Genomic DNA, 17,612 nt, shown 5'->3' with positions numbered 1-17,612 from the left:
GAAGTCTGCTTCTCCCTCTCCCTCCCTGTTGGTGTCCTCTGTCTCTCTCTGTCAAATAAATAATAAAATCTTAAAATAAATAAATAAATAGATAGATAGATAGATAGGACTTTAGGGACTTTGGCGTATTCCTAATTGTGTTTCATGCATTAATTCATTGATTCAATAGCTATGTATTGAGATTCCCTATGTGCTAGGTCTGAAGCTGGCATTGGAGACATAGCAGTGGATTAAAAAAGTTCCTGCTCTCATATATGCTACATTCCACTGGCAGAGAGAGAGACAATAAATAAGTTATGTATAGTTTAATAAATGATGATAAGTGCTATAGAGAAGAGTAATACAGTAAAGAGTAACAGAGAGGCAAAAAGTTAGGATGATATAGTATTTTAAGTGAGATTGTCAGAGATGCCCTCCATGATAAGGTGAAGTTTAAGAGAAGGTCTCTTAACGGAAGTCATGGAGGAAGCCATGGGAATCTCCAGGGGAGATAACCTCTTAGTGCCAGAGGAAGTGTGTGCAGATACCCTGAGGGAAAAATGCTTGGTGTGTTGGAGAAACACAGAGGGATGATGGATGGGGTTGTCTAGTACAGTGTCTGGAGCATGTGACTAACTGTGAAATGAATAAATGAATCTCCTGTGTTTTGTAGAAATTGGGTCAAAAGAAAGAAAAGAAAAGAAAGTGTCAAATGTAAAAATTTTGAGATAGCTGAAAAAAATAGATTTAATATTCTGAAAATAACTTTTTCCAGACAAAGTCATAAGGTATGCATAGAAACTTAATTTGAAAAAGGATGAGAACTATATTTTAGTACCTATGGATATATATCAAAATATTATAATTACCTAGGTTATGTTTTTCAAGAATACTCCATTTTAATGTGTCACATGCATGCATATGAATGACAACTAGAGAATACTCAGAAGCATGTTGGATACAGTAAGAGAATTAATAATAAAATTAATAAAAAAAAATAATTCCCAAGATTGAAATAGGTACTTAAAAGTTTAAGGGCATTCCTGGGTATCTCTGTCTTATTTTCAGGATCACACCATTATTCATGATCTCTGCATAAAGTTTCATAAACTAACCTACCAATTTCTGTCCTTTTGCATCTATAACCTAAACAATAACATAAATGCAAAGGATAAAATAAAATAAAAAGAATTAGTAACATGCTAGAAGTTTTAGAATTCCAACATTTTTCTCTTCTCTGTACCAAGATGTCTTACTATACATAAACTTGTTCATATATATAACCCTAAATTATGTAGATTATTCCATTCTAGTAACACAGATCTATGTACAACTGAAATCTCTCTTTCCTTATTACATACATCATTCATGCATTCACACAGTATGTCTTATAAATACTGTATACCAGGCATAGGAGAGTCCAGTTGCCAGCATCTTGCCATTCCTATGTAAAAGTGGACAATCCAGCTGAAGTTTCTCAAGCAACTGACAAAGGTACACCTGCAGCTCCGAGGAATACACCCATCCAAGTAAGGGCAGTGGTTTTGCAGCCAGGCAGGGAAGGCCTGCTCTTTCCTGAACCTCAATATTGCCTCTCTGCTTTTGCTAGAATCTGTAATATCTGCACAGAATGCTGTCTTCTGAATTCACTTTACTTATGATTCTTGGTTGATCCTAGATTTCTACGCAAAGAAGGATAGATCATTTGAGAACAAAGGGAATGGCACTTGGATGTGGGCACTGTTTACTTCAAAAAAGACCATCCTCTGTGTGGGCTGGTGTTTGCTTTACTCTGTTATAGTGCCCTCCCCCACCAGCCGGATGCAGCCAGCAGCTCTGTATCAAAGGCTAAGAATTTAGAATAACTTGGGCGAAAGCAGTCTTAGCCCTTTCTGTTTCAACTTTTAACTTAAAGTTTGGGGGACTCTCACAAACTGGGCACATTAAACATAAGTCAAATGTATCTTAATGTTTTTCAAGTAATCTAAATTCTAAGTTTAGAACTTTTCTGATATAATCATTTTATGAGCTCAGTGGAACCAAAATGTTTATCTTTTACCTATAAAAAGTATGAGAAAACATTTTAATATAATTTGGTTATATGTTTTTCTGCTATAAAATAATACGTACCTATTCTATAGTAACTGAGAATATCGTGACTAGTAGTCCTCTTACAAATTCAGATAATCCTGTTGAGTAGATAGACACAGCTATATGAAACTATAGTATAATGGCAGTACTTGAATTTCATTCTACTATTTATGGACATATGGATAAACAATTCTACATAAAAACTGAACTGGAGATCACAAGAGAATCTTTTTTTTTTAATTTTTTATTGTTATGTTAATCACCATACATTACATCATTAGTCTTTGATGTAGTGTTCCATGATTCATTGTTTGTGCTTAACACCCAGTGCTCCATGCAGAACGTGCCCTCCTTAATACCCATCACCAGGCTAACCCTACCTCCCACCCCCCTCCCCTCTAGAACCCTCAGTTGGTTTTTCAGAGTCCATCATCTCTCATGGTTCATCTCCCCCTCCGATTTCCCCCCTTCATTCTTCCCCTCCTGCTATCTTCTTTTTTTTTTTTTCTTAACATATATTGCATTATTTGTTTCAGAGGTACAGATCTGTGATTCAACAGTCTTGCACAATTCACAGCGCTCACCATAGCACATACCCTCCCCAATGTCTATCACCCAGCCACCCCATCCCTCCCACCACACCCCCCACTCCAGCAACCCTCAGTTTGTTTCCTGAGATTAAGAATTCCTTATATCAGTGAGGTCATATGATACATGTCTTTCTCTGATTGACTTATTTCGCTCAGCATAATACCATCCAGTTCCATCCATGTCGTTGCAAATGGCAAGATCTCATTCCTTTTGATGGCTGTATAATATTCCATTGTATATATATACCACTTCTTCTTTATCCATTCATCTGTCGATGGACGTCTTGGCTCTTTCCACAGTTTGGCTATTGTGGACATTGCTGCTATAAACATCGGGGTGCACGTACCCCTTCGGAGCACTACATTTGTATCTTTGGGATAAATACCCAGTAGTGCAATTGCTGGATCATATGGTAGCTCTATTTTCAACTTTCTGAGGAACCTCCATACTGTTTTCCAGAGTGGCTGCACCAACTTGCATTCCCACCCAACAGTGTAGGAGGGTTCCCCTTTCTCCGCATCCCCACCAACATCTGTCATTTCCTGACTTGTTAATTTTAGCCATTCTGACTGGTGTGAGGTGGTATCTCATTGAGGTTTTGATTTGGATTTCCCTGATGCTGAGCGATGTTGAGCACTTTTTCATGTGTCTGTTGGCCATTTGTATGTCTTCTTTGGAAAAATGTCTGTTCCTGTGTTCTGCCCATTTCTTGATTGGATTCTTTGTTCTTTGGGTATTGAGTTTGATAAGTTCTCTATAGATTTTGGATACTAGCCCTTTATTTGATATGTCATTTGCAAATATCTTCTCCCATTCTGTCGGTTGTCTTTTGGTTTTGTTGACTGTTTCTTTTGCTGTGCAAAAGCTTTTTATCTTGATGAAGTCCCAATAGTTCATTTTTGCCCTTGCTTCCCTTGCCTTTGGCAATGTTTCTAGGAAGAAGTTGCTATGGCTGAGGTCAAAGAGGTTGCTGCCTGTGTTCTCCCCTAGGATCTTGATGGGTTCCTGTCTCACATTTAGGTCTTTCAACCGTTTTGAGTCTATTTTTGTGTGTGGTGTAAGGAAATGGTCCAGTTTCATTCTTCTGCATGTGGCTGTCCAATTTTCCCAACACCATTTGTTGAAGAGACTGTCTTTTTTCCATTGGACATTCTTTCCTGCTTTGTCAAAGATTAGTTGACCATAGAGTTGAGGGTCCATTTCTGGGCTCTCTATTCTGTTCCATTGATCTATGTGTCTGTTTTTGTGCCAGTACCATACTGTCTTGATGATGACAGCTTTGTAATAGAGCTTGAAGTCTGGGATTGTGATGCCACCAGCTTTGCTTTTCTTTTTCAACATTCCTCTGGCTATTTGGGGTCATTTCTGGTTCCATACAAATTTTGGGATTATTTGTTCCATTTCTTTGAAAAAAGTGGATGGTATTTTGATGGGGATTGCATTGAATGTGTAGATTGCTCTAGGTAGCATAGACATCTTCACAATATTTGTTCTTCCAATCCATGAGCATGGAACGTTTTTCCATTTCTTTGTGTCTTCCTCAATTTCTTTCATGAGTATTTTATAGTTTTCTGAGTACAGATCCTTTGCCTCTTTGGTTAGATTTATTCCTAGGTATCTTATGGTTTTGGGTGCAATTGTAAATGGGATCGACTCCTTAATTTCTCTTTCTTCTGTCTTGTTGTTGGTGTATAGGAATGCCACTGATTTCTGTGCATTGATTTTATATCCTGCCACTTTACTGACTTCCTGTATGAGTTCTAGCAGTTTTGGGGTGGAGTCTTTTGGATTTTCCACATAAAGTATCATATCATCTGCAAAGAGTGAGAGTTTGACTACTTCTTTGCCGATTTGGATGCCTTTTATTTCTTTTTGTTGTCTGATTGCTATGGCTAGGACTTCTAATACTATGTTGAATAGCAGTGGTGATAGCGGACATCCCTGCCGCGTTCCTGACCTTAGGGGGAAAGCTCTGTTTTTCCCCATTGAGAATGATATTCGCTGTAGGTTTTTCATAGATGGCTTTTATGATATTGAGGTATGTACCCTCTATCCCTATACTCTGAAGACTTTTGATCAAGAAAGGATTCTGTACTTTGTCAAATGCTTTTTCTGCATCTACTGAGAGGACCATATGATTCTTGTTCTTTCTTTTGTTAATGTATTGTATCACGTTGATTTGTGAATGTTGAACCAAACTTGCAGGCCAGGGATAAATCCCACTTGGTCGTGGGGTGAATAATCCTTTTAATGTACTGTTGGATCCTCTTGGCTAGTATTTTGGTGAGAATTTTTGCATCCATGTTCATCAAGGATATTGGTCTGTAATTCTCCTTTTTATAGGGTCTTTGTCTGGTTTTGGGATCAAGGTAATGGTGGCCTCATAAAACAAGTTTGGAAGTTTTCCTTCCATTTCTATTTTTTTTGAAACAGCTTTAGAAGAGTAGGTATTAATTCTTCTTTAAATGTTTGGTAGAATTCCCCTGGGAAGCCATCTGGCCCTGGGCTCTTGTTTGTTGGGAGATTTTTGATGACTGCTTCAATTTCCTTAGTGGTTATAGGTCTGTTCAGGTTTTCTATTTCTTCCTGGTTCAGTTTTGGCAGTTTATATGTCTCTAGGAATGCATCCATTTCTTCCAGGTTATCTAATTTGCTGGCATAGAGTTGCTCATAATATGTTCTTATAATCATTTGTATTTCTTTGGTGTTGGTTGTGATCTCTCCTCTTTCATTCATGATTTTGTTGATTTGGGTCATTTCTCTTTTCTTTTTGGTAAGTCTGGCCAGGGGTTTATCAATCTTGTTAATTCTTTCAAAGAACCAGCTCCTAGTTTCGTTGATCTGTTCTACTGTTCTTTTGGTTTCTATTTCATTGATTTCTGCTCTGATCTTTATTATTTCTCTTCTCCTGCTGGATTTAGGCTTTATTTGCTGTTCTTTCTCCAGCTCCTTTAGGTGTAGGGTTAGGTTGTGTACTTGAGACCTTTCTTGTTTCTTGAGAAAGGCTTGTATTGCTATATACTTCCCTCTTAGAACTGCTTTTGCTGCATCCCAAAGATTTTGAACAGTTGTGTTTTCACTTTCATTGGTTTCCATGAATTTTTTTAATTCTTCTTTAATTTCCTGGTTGACCCATTCATTCTTTAGTAGGATGCTCTTTAGCCTCCATGTATTTGAGTTCTTTCCGACTTTCCTCCTGTGATTGAGTTCTAGTTTCAAAGCATTGTGGTCTGAAAATAGGCAGGAATGATCCCAATCTTTTGGTACTGGTTGAGACCTGATTTATGACCTAGGATGTGATCTATTCTGGAGAATGCTCCATGGGCACTAGAGAAGAATGTGTATTCCATTGCTTTGGGATGGAATGTTCTAAATATGTCTGTGAAGTCCATTTGGTCCAGTGTGTCATTTAAAGTCTTTATTTCCTTGTTGATCTTTTGCTTAGATGATCTGTCCATTTCAGTGAGGGGGGTGTTAAAGTCCCCCACTATTACTGTATTGCTGTCAATGTGTTTCTTTGCTTTTGTTATTAATTGCCTTATATAATTGGCTGCTCCCATGTTAGGGGCATAGATATTTACAATTGTTAGATCTTCTTGTTGGGTAGACCCTTTAGGTAGGATATAGTGTCCTTCCTCATCTCTTATTACAGTCTTTGGTTTAAAATCTAATTTGTCTGATATAAGGATTGCCACCCCAGCTTTCTTTTGGTGTCCATTAGCATGGTAAATGGTTTTCCACCCCCTCACTTTCAATGTGGGGGTGTCTTTGGGTCTAAAATGAGCCTCTTGCAGACAGCATATCAATGGGTCTTGTTTTTTAATCCAATCTGATAGCCTGTGTCTTTTGATTGGGGCATTTAGCCCATTTACATTCAGGGTAACTATTGAAAGATATGAATTTAGTGCCATTGTATTGCCTGTAAGGTGACTGTTACTGTATATTGTCTGTGTTCCTTTCTGGTCTATTTTACTTTAGGGCTCTCTCTTTGCTTAGAGGACCCCTTTTAATATTTCTTGTAGGGCTGGTTTCGTGTTTGCAAATTCCTTTAGTTTTTGTTTGTCCTGGAAGCTTTTTATCTGTCCTTCTTTTTTCAGTGACAGCCTAGCTGGATATAGTATTCTTGGCTGCATATTTTTCTCATTTAGTGCTCTGAATATATCATGCCAGTCCTTTCTGGCCTGCCAGGTCTCTGTGGATAGATCTGTTGCCAATCTAATGTTTCTACCATTGTAGGTTACAGATCTCTTCTCCCAAGCTGCTTTCAGGATTTTCTCTTTGTCTCTGAGACTCGTAAGTTTTACTATTAGATGTCGGGGTGTTGACCTATTTTTATTGATTTTGAGAGGGGTTCTCTGTGCTTCCTGGATTTTGATGCCTGTTTCCATCCCCAAATTAGGGAAGTTCTCTGCTATAATTTGCTCCAGTATACCTTCTGACTCTCTCTCTCTTTCTTCTTCTTCTGGGATCCCAATTATTCTAATGTTGTTTTGTCTTATGGTATCACTTATCTCTCGAATTCTGCCCTTGTGATTCAGGAGTTGTTTGTCTCTCTTTTTCTCAGCTTCTTTATTTTCCATCATTTGGTCTTCTATATCACTGATTCTCTCTTTTGGCTCATTTGTCCTAGAAGTTAGCAGCCACTTTTTTGATTGCATCTCATTAATAGCCTTTTTGATTTCGACTTGGTTAGATTTTAGTTCTTTTATTTCTCCAGAAAGGGTTTCTCTAATAACTTCCATGCTTTTTTCAAGCCCAGCTAGTATCTTTAAAGTGATGATTCTGAACTCTAGATCCGACATCGTACTAATGTCTGTATTGAGTAGGTCCGTGGCAGTTGGTACTACCTCTTGTTCTTTTTGTTGAGGTGATATTTTCCATCTTGTCATTTTGTCCAGAGGAGAACAGATTAATGAGAGAACAAAATGCTAACAGGGAAACAACGTCCCCAGAAAATATACTCTAAACAAATCAGAAAAGACCTGAAGCCGGAGGAAAAGAAAGGGAAAGGAAGAAAAAAGAAAAAGAAAAAAAAGAAAAAGAAAAAGATAAAAACAAACAAAAACAGAATAAAACAAAACAGAATATGGTCAGATATGATCAGGCTGGCGCATAGATCAGTGCCACACACTAGATTTTGGGTGTATTTTTGTCTGTTAGAAGAAAGTACCTTACAAAATTTTAAAGAAAGAAAAACTTATATATGTACAAAAATAAGGGTTGATATGATGAAGGGATGGAATATGACTATAAAGATGAAAATTATAAAAAATTTTATAAAAGGAATTTATAAGAAGTTGTTTGAAAAAAGAAAGAAGAGGATTAAAAAAAAAGAAAAAAAAAAGAGAATGTGATCAGGCAGGAGAGAAGAACAAAACCATACACTAGAGATTTAGGGTGTATTTTGATCTGTTAGAAGAAACTATCTCAAAATTTTAAAGAAAGAACAACTGATATATATATGCCAAAAATAAGGGTAACTACTATGAAGGGATAGAATATGACTCTAAAAATGAAACATAAAAATGTTTTTTTAAAAAAGGGATTGCTGCTATGAACATTGGGGTGCATATGGCCCTTCTTTTCACTACATCTGTGTCTTTGGGGTAAATACCCAGTAGTGCAATTGCTGGGTCATAGGGTAGCTCTATTTTTAAATTTTTGAGGAACCTCCACACTGTTTTCCAAAGTGGCTGTACCAACTTGCATTCCCAAAAACAGTGTAAAAGGGTTCCCCTTTCTCCACAACCTCTCCAACATTTGTTGTTTCTTTCCCTGTCCATTTTGGCCATTCTAACTGGTGTAAGGTGGTATCTCAGTGTGGTTTTTTTTTTTTTAAAGATTTTATTTATTTATTTGACAGAGAGATAGAGAGCGAGAGCACAAGTAGGCAGAGTGGCAGGCAGAGGGAGAGGGAGAAGCAGGCTCTCCGCTGAGCAGGGAGCCGGACGTGGGGCTCGATCCCAGGACTCCAGGATCATGACCTAAGCCAAAGGCAGCCGCTTAACTGACTGAGCCACCCAGGCGCCCCTCAGTGCGGTTTTGATTTGGATTTCCCTGATGGCTAATGATAATGAACATTTTTTCATGTGTCTGTTAGCCATTTGTATGTCTTCTTCAGAGAAGTGTCTGTTCATCTCTTCTGCCCACTTTTTGACTTGATTATTTGTTTTTTGGGTGTTGAGTTTGAGAAGTTCTTTATGGATTTTGGATACCAGCCCTTTATCTGTAGTGTCATTTGCAAATATCTTCTCCCATTCTGTGAGTTGCCTCTTTGTTTTGTTGACTGTTTCCTTTGCTGTGCAGAAGCTTTTTATCTTGATGAAGTCCCAAAAGTTCATTTTTGCTTTTGTTTCACTAGCTTTTGGAGATGTATCTTGAAAGAAGTTGCTGTGGGCAATGTCAAAGAGGTTACTACCTATGTTCTCCTCTAGGATTTTGATGGATTCCTGTCTCACATTGAGGTCTTTCATCCACTTTGAGTTTATCTTTGTGAATGGTGTTAGAGAATGGTCGAGTTTCATTCTTCTGCATGTGGCTATCCAATTTTCCCAGCACCATTCAGATGTAGTGAAAAGAAGGGCCCTATGCACCCCAATGTTCATAGCAGCAATGTCCACAATAGCCAAACTGTGGAAAGAGCCGAGATGCCCTTCAACAGATGAATGGATAAAGAAGATGTGGTCCATATATACAATGGAATATTACTCAGCCATCAGAAAAGATGAATACCCAACTTTTACATCAACATGGATGGGACTGGAGGAGATTATGCTAAGTGAAATAAGTCAAGTGGAGAAAGTCAATTATCATATGGTTTCACTTATTTGTGGAACATAAGGAATAACATGGAGGACATTAGGAGAAGGAAGGGAAAAATGGGCGGGGGGAATTGGAGGGAGAGATGAACCATGAGAGACTATGGATCTGAGAAACAAACAGGGTTTTAGAGGGAAGGGGGGAGGGGGGATTGGTTAGCCCGGTGATGGGTATTAAGGAGGGCACGTACTGCATGGAGCACTGGGTGTTATATGAAAACAATGGATCGTGGATCACTACATCAAAAACTAATGATGTATTGTATGGTCACTAACATAACATAATAAAATTAAAAACTACAAAAAAAAAGACAGTTAAAAAAGGGATTGATAAGATGTTGGTTGAAAAAGGGAAAAAGAAAAATTCAAAAAAAAAGAGTTAAAAAAAATTAACTTTGAAAGACTAAAGAATCATTGTAAAAAAGCCATGGATTCTCTGTGCGTTATTCCCCTAGCGCTGGAGTTCTGCCGTTCTCATTTATCGGAAAACTTGGTCTTGGCCGGCTGTTCTCGCTGATCTTCTGGGGGAGGGGCCTGTTGCCGTGGTTCCCAAATGTCTTTGCCGGAGGCGGAATTGCCCCGCCCTTGCTGGTTTGGGCTAAGTAATCTGCTCGGGTTTGCTCTCAGGAGTTTTTGTTCCAAGCTTTCCATACAGCTTTGGAGGCCGAGAGTGAAAATGGCGGCCTCCCAATCTCCAACCCGGAGGAGCCGAGAACTTGGGGCCTCGCTCCTCAGTGAGCCCCCAGAGAAAAGCAGTCAATCACTCCTGTCTCCCCGGTCTCTGGCCGCACTCCGTGCTCACCCGGCCTGTGACCGAGCATCTCTATCTCTGGCACCCGATCCCGTGTGGAGTCTCCAAACCCAGCAGATCCCTGTGGTGCGCTCCCACACTGCTCCTCCCAGGGGAGGAAGGTGAGTCTCCCCGGATCTGCCACTTGTTGGGTCCCTGCTGGGGGAGCAGTGGCCCAACTGTGCTGCGGATCACGGTTTATGGCAACCCCGAGCTGAGAGCCCATGCCTCGGCTCCATCTCTGCAGCCAGCTTCCCCGCTCTGATACCTGGGAGCTCTCCACACTCAGGCGCCCCCGGTCTTTCTGTGACCCCAAGGGTCCCACGAGGGTTCCACCCCCCGCTTAGCCACTGGAGTGACGTCCCTCAGCGGAGCAGACTTCTAAAAGTTCTGATTTTGTGCTCCACAGCTCTTATCACTTGCCAGAAGCGGCCTACAGAGGCCCCCTCCCCCACCGTCTATCCTCCCAAATATCGCCTCGGATTCACTTCTCCACACGTCCTACCTTCCAGAAAGTGGTCGCTTTTCTGTTCAGAGTTGTTGCTATTCTTTTCTTCAATCTCCTCTTGAGTTTGTAGGTGTTCAGAATGGTTTCATCCCTATCCAGCTGAATTCCTGAGACCAGATGAAATCCAGGTCTCCTACTCCTCTGCCATCTTGCTCCGCCCACTCACAAGAGAATCTTTTTAAAAACAGTATCAAGTTTGAATATTACCCAAAATTAAAAATGTGCTGTCATAAGAATTCTCTTGTTATGATTTTCAAAACAACACTTTAAGCTATATTGAGCTTTATTTTTAAATAAAGACAATGAATTTCAGAAATGTTAAGTGTTGATGTTAAATGGCCTGTCCAAGGTCACGCAGGCTGTCCAGAAGAGCCAGAACGAGAAGCTAACCAAATGTAAATTAGAATGATTTAGTGTACTTGCTAACAACCTGGACCTACTTTTTCTTTTTTTTGAGGATTTTGACTTGTCTTATTTGTGTGGAGCTGAGGGAAACCCTGACTTCTGCATGACTTAGAGCACCTTTTGAATTTTGGTTCATCATTCTTTCTCTCTTTCTTGCTCCCTCGCAGTCCTCAAGTGACTTTATTTTCTTGTGAGCCAAAAGCATACAGTTTTACATATTTCAAACCATGTCTTTTGAAAAGCCAAAACATTTCAAAGAAATTCAGAAATTCATATTCTATATATTTTGGGTTTGGTTGAGTTCATACATCTGAGGAACAACCTCAATTTATTAAAAGCTTATGAGAATATTGTTTATTGTTGATTAAATATCAGTTGATGGTACTCATAAAGATGATTGCAAATGCTTCATTCCAGTTGTAATTATTACTATTGTGATTTTTGTTTCTTTCGTCACACAATTTAAAGCAAGAGAGAAGAATGTAAAACTCATCTGAAAGAGTTTTCAGCCAGACAGAAATACATTACCGTAGTTCTTATCCTAGAGCAAGACTTATATCCATAATAGCATGATAGTCCATCAGAAGGACAGATTTGGGAAATAGGCAAGGTTAAATTATTTTTGATTTTTACGTTTGTTTGGATATTTTTTTAAGCTCTAGGCCCACCATGGGGCTTGAACTCACGACCCCAAGATTAAGAATTTTATGCTCTATGAACTGAGCCAGCTAGGCACTCCTGCTTGGATATTTTTAGACAAATGTATTTTTAGGTATTAAGTATTAAAAATTAAAATTTTGGATGGCAAATATATGTACAAATAAACAGCAGCTGCAAAGTAAAAGACAGTTTTAAATATCTATCTATTAGTGAAGGACTACCTGTCAGAGTAATTTCTTTTTAATTCTGCTAATCTGAAAAGTAAAATGGATATCCTTTTATAACTTTAATGAGAACTTCTTCACTCTATAATCCACCTTTCCTTCACCACCTTTAAGCTCTCCCTCTCCAGTGGTTGTTTCTCCCCTGCACTTAAAAATATATTTCTCTCAGCATAAAAAGAAGCAAAAAAAAGAAAAAAAGCAAGTAAGCAAACACTCATTTTGATCTTGCTATTCCCTCTCTTGGAAATACTGAGTACCTTTCCTTATTCTTTTATGGCACAACTTCATTCATTCATTCATTCATATATTTATTCATTCTGGAAGCATTTGCTGAGTACTTCAATTAGTCAATCCTAGTACTTTATGCCGTTGAAACAGAGAGAAGAAACAGTTCTCAATCAAAATCATAGGGAAAGAGTACAAATAAGCAATTCATTATATTTAGGGAGAGAAAAGTTACTAAGAGAACACATAGAAGGAACATGCAATGCAGAAGGATGTGAAGAAACTGATGGAATTAAAATTTTCTTGGAATTAATATTTTATCAAAAAGTCCTAGATGTTTCTGCTCATGTCATTAACACCCATTCATTTCTTAAACTAGCATTCATGTCCACCACTTGAAAGTCATTGCTTTTTTAAACATCTACCAATGACCTAAATAGAAAATCTAATGACTCATCCTCAACCACTCAACTTTTCAAAATCTTTCCTCTCTTAAGGTCTAGATCAAAATCTCATTCCCGGTTCACTTCTTTCAGCATTGAAACTGCATTCTTGGAGCATTTAGTTAATCCAAACATAAACAATGCTGACCTGTTGTTTTGTATTGTATTATGTTTTTGAAATTACCTTAGCCAATGTCTAAAATTTCATCATTCTGAGGCTACATTATCCACAGAACCTAACATATTACCCCGAAACTAATACATACTAAAAAAAAAAATTACTGATTTAGTGAATTAATCTAAAAGAATATAGAAGAATTAATTTAGAAAGTGTGCAACAGCAGTTTGTCTCATCAACTTGAATTACTAAACAATACAAATAAATATCTAATTGTATGGAGTCAAATAATATTCAAGCATTTAGTATGTCATTAGAAGCAAAAACAACTCAGATATACACACACTCAAATTACTGATAGCATATAATCACTCATAAAAAATAATCATAAATTGACTTTTTAACAAATTACCTTTTTATATTCTTGCAAATAGTGGCAACAAATTGGCTACTTCAAGCGGTGACACTACAGTTAAATTATGGGACCTGTCTAAAGGCAATTGCATTTTGACCTTTGAAGGACACAACCATGCAGTATGGTCCTGCACGTGGCACTCCTGTGGTGATTTTGTGGCTTCTTCCTCACTGGATACAACTAGCAAAATCTGGGATGTTAATAGGTAAGAAGTACTTTAAACATTTTTAACCCTCTACATTGATAAAAATACATGGGTAATGTTTCTTTTTCTCCATGCTACCACCAGGAAATATTAAAAAAAAAACAAAACTTGTTTGTTGATAAAATTATAAAAAGCTACTGAAATAATCTCTGTGAAATCCATTTCTAACTCTATTAATCATTGTTGATGAGTTCTTTCTAAATGTAAGTATAAAGATCAAGCCTATATAATAGGATTAGAATTGTTTCATTGGAAAGCTGTTTTAAGCAGGAGAGAAACAAATGCTTACTTTATTTTTTGTTTGTTTGTTTTTTTGTTTTTTTAAATAAGATTTTATTTATTTATTTGACAGAGAGGGACACAGCGAGAGAGGGAACACAAGCAGGCAGAGTGGGAGAGGGAGAGGCAGGCTTGCCCTGAAGCAGGGAGCCTGATATGGGGCTCGATCCCAGGAGCCTGGGATCATGACCTGAGCCGAAGGCAGACGCTTAACGACTGAGCCACCCAGGCGCCCCAAATGCTTACTTTAAAGAGTTAGAATTTTAGTTCTCCCTTCCACAGGATTGCTTTATTATCAACCAGCAATTTAATAGACATGAATATGACAGATATAATTACTTGCTTTATACTTAATTTTGATATAATATTTCCCAAATTAAATGCTTCTTGTTAATTCACAAATTACAAGAATTGATATAATTTGATATATGCAAAGTCCTGTACAATACTGTATAGATATAGAAGTTTTTTTTATTTTAATTAAAGACAGAAAAACCTATTATTTTACAGTGTCAAATACCTCTCATCCATGTATTTATGTATGATTATTTATATCTCAGAGGTCTGTGTTCCCAGCTCAGCATGGCCCCTTTTCTGAGCTGAGGAACACCAATGCCAGGAAACAAGTGCCCCCTCCTCAGAGGACTAAGTTTCAGTTCTACAGGCACCCCTCTTCAAGTTTCTAGGTTTCAACAATCCACCCTATTTCCTTTATTCACTAAGTCCTACGGAAAGTAGCTCTTTCCTGCAGTGGCAGTTCTCTTTTTCTCTATTTAGTCATCCAACAACTTTATACATAGGTAGCAATCCCATATATTAAATTCTTACTGTTAAAATGATAGGTACAGGTTTTGTCTCCTGACTTGACAGATTCAGGACGTTAATTAATAAATAACATAACCCACCTGAGTTATACAGATTCAGTTAAATAATGTTTGGCATATTCTGCATGGGAAAAGATGGCTCCTAATAATATAACTTAGATCTATTTCTATCTAAAATAGTGACAATTTAAGACATGTTTTAATTCTCAAATGTATACCATTTGCTTATCTTGAGTAATCAATCATATGCAATTCTTAATTTTATTATGTTTCTATATTATGTGATAAGATTTAATAAATATTTATTATAGTAGTATACTGGAATTAAAAAACACTTTATTGAGGTATGATTGACATACAAAAGGCTGTACATATTTAATGTATACAATTTGATGAGTTTCATAATAAGTATACACCCATGAATAAGTATACACCATCGCCAATCTATGACATAAACATATCATCACCTCCAAAAGCTTTTTCCTGTCTTCTTGTGTTACTATAACTATTAATTATTATTATTATTGTTATTATTGGCAAGAGCTCTTAATATAAAATCTAGCAAAAATTTAACTATACAATACAGTGTTGTTAACTGTATGTACTGTGTTACACAGTAGATCTGCAAGACTTATTCATTTTCTATAATTGAAGTTTTAACACTAGGGTCGAATTTTAATTTTTATCACTTTTGGCTTAGATGAGAATCCTAATAGAAGATTGTAGTGCATTCTAAAATATAATATATTTCCCAATGTTTTAATCATTCAGTGTTTAAAAAAATATGTAGTTAAAAAACTGATTCCCAGTAGACTCAGCCCTACTTGGAATGATTTCAAACATTTTGATTTAATGACTTTTCTCCAGGACCCTGATATCCAGATACTGTCTTCCAGTTGACACCCAGTAGATATTGATATAACAGATCAAAATTGCTTCTAATTGATGTCAAAAATTCTTTATATTTCAAATTTCCCATCAATGTCAAGGGCTTACTTTCATCACCAAAGACAGATATATACCAATTTAGAAGCTGTGAGGTAGTGGACAAATAATGGCAAATAAGGGAGAAATTTGCAAATAAGGGCAAATAAATTCATTAAGCTATAGTGGCTATTGATATATCTTTAAGTAATATTCAGAACACTGGGTTGTAATTTAAAATTACTCATGGATCAATACTTTGTAGATATGTCTAAAACTAGTATCTTTATAATTTCTTAGGTTATTGGAACTGGTTAGTGATTTAAGGAGAGAAGTTATTTGCCTTGGTAAGATGTTGGTGGTAGAAGCTGTGCTATGCTGGGTCATATATTCTCGTCCTGCCTGATGCCATATAGTTTTTAATAAAAAAAAATCATATTGATAGATTTTATTGGTCACCAGAGAAGGAGGAGTTTAAACTATATTCTTCTCTTTTACAATTTGCTTTTATCTTTGAGCTCCTGGCTTAGTCTTGAGCATCTTTTAGTTGATGTCAGGTCCCTAGCCTTGCAACTGCTCCTCAATTGGACATTACTTGCCAGAACCATCCAATTAGCTCCTTATCAGAAAGTTAGATAACTGAGAATCATAATTAACATAAAAAATCCCAGATCAAGAGTCACATTTACTAAGTGCTAATAAGAATCTCTGAACAGTATCTGTGGTACAATTAGTTTGGATGTATTGACACTCTACAAAGTTTCGATGAATAATTAACAGAAGTATTTCAATGATCTTCTGAATGATTATTTATATAAAGTGGAAATTTATATGTGTTTCAATTAGTAATCATTGATTTCTACCTTAATTTTCAAATATATTTATTAAAAGTCAATCTTAAAGCACACATGCACACTTACACACACACACACACACACACACACACACTCACACACATACATACCATTGTATCCTAAGTAGGCAGTGCTTGGCACATAGTAGTTTGGTTGCATGAATTATAAAGAAAAAATCAACATATACATATGGAGAAAGTGCTCTCCCTGCTCCCATCTACATTCAAACTAAAATTTAATTGTTCTGTCTTATCCTACATAAGTCTATAAAGTGATTAAAATGGGATAGGAAAATCAGAAAAGATCTCAGGCAGCTATAAAAAAAATAGCTTGTGTTTCTTTAAAGCATAAGATTATCAATAAATATTCATAAAATGAACAGTGTTACACTGTGTTAAAGATATTAGAAAAATTTAAGACTCCATTACTACCTTCAATGAGATTACGAGTAATTTTAAAATGCAACAATATTGAAGCAATTAGAGAATATGCAATGCATCTGCAATTTATAATACTAGGTAGGGTATTCTGGGTGACTCCTAGTTGCTTTTCTTCAATGGTAGCTGGGTATTTGGCTGAGTGGCTCTACCAGACTATCACTCTGATATTTGGAAAGCAGACCATGTATCTGCTTAGCTTCTAGCTTGAGGGGAAGGAGTTGGAAACAGCCAAAATGTTACTGACTATAACTGCCCCCACTGCTATAACAAGATATTACACTGTCAAGTACTGAGTGGTTTAAAACAAGGATGGAAGGACACAGAGGTATTTGTAACACTCAGCAGCTTCTGGACCCCAAACAGTGAGATATAAATCTGTCGTCCTTATATCCAGGAGTATTGTTTCAGATGCCCTTAAGATTAAGTTGAGTGAGAAAAATAAAGCAGGTTTAAGAACTATGTTTAGGAAAGTAATTTGTGATTATGGCTGCATTACATTGACTGGAAGCAAATATGTTGGAAACTTTGGGAGTTTTTGAGAGAATTTTATTCTATTCTTAATAACCCTGACTCTTCAGACTCTTCAAACTGTAAAATGGTCCTCAGGGCCCTGAACTTGCATCCAAAGGAAGTTCACTTCTAGTATTTGACAGTGTACAGTGAAGGCACAGCCATGGCACCCACTTGAGATCTGATCATAGAGGATGATGGACAAGGAAAAAACCTTCCATGAACAAAGCCAGAGGCCACAAAGAACCACGGGCACAGAAGCTCCTTTTAGGGAAAGAGACATGATTCAATCAAAGAATTTTCTTCAGT

At 37.1% G+C, this 17,612-nt stretch overlaps 1 protein-coding gene across 1 annotated transcript in view; it reads left to right on the top strand.

Moving 5' to 3' along the window:
- Positions 1–17,612, top strand: part of SPAG16 (sperm associated antigen 16) — a 947,698-nt gene that overhangs the window by 478,587 nt on the left and 451,499 nt on the right. The window contains exon 12 of the mRNA XM_032402814.1: positions 13,287–13,472. Within this exon, the coding sequence (XP_032258705.1) occupies positions 13,287–13,472 (186 nt within the window). The remainder of the gene's footprint in view (positions 1–13,286; positions 13,473–17,612) is intronic.

The sequence above is a fragment of the Phoca vitulina genome, unplaced genomic scaffold (genome assembly GCF_004348235.1).
Source record: "Phoca vitulina isolate PV1807 unplaced genomic scaffold, GSC_HSeal_1.0 scaffold1, whole genome shotgun sequence".
Taxonomy (NCBI): domain Eukaryota; kingdom Metazoa; phylum Chordata; class Mammalia; order Carnivora; family Phocidae; genus Phoca; species Phoca vitulina.
The sequence above is the reverse complement of the archived record's forward strand: the minus strand, read 5'-3'. Positions and strand labels throughout refer to the sequence as shown.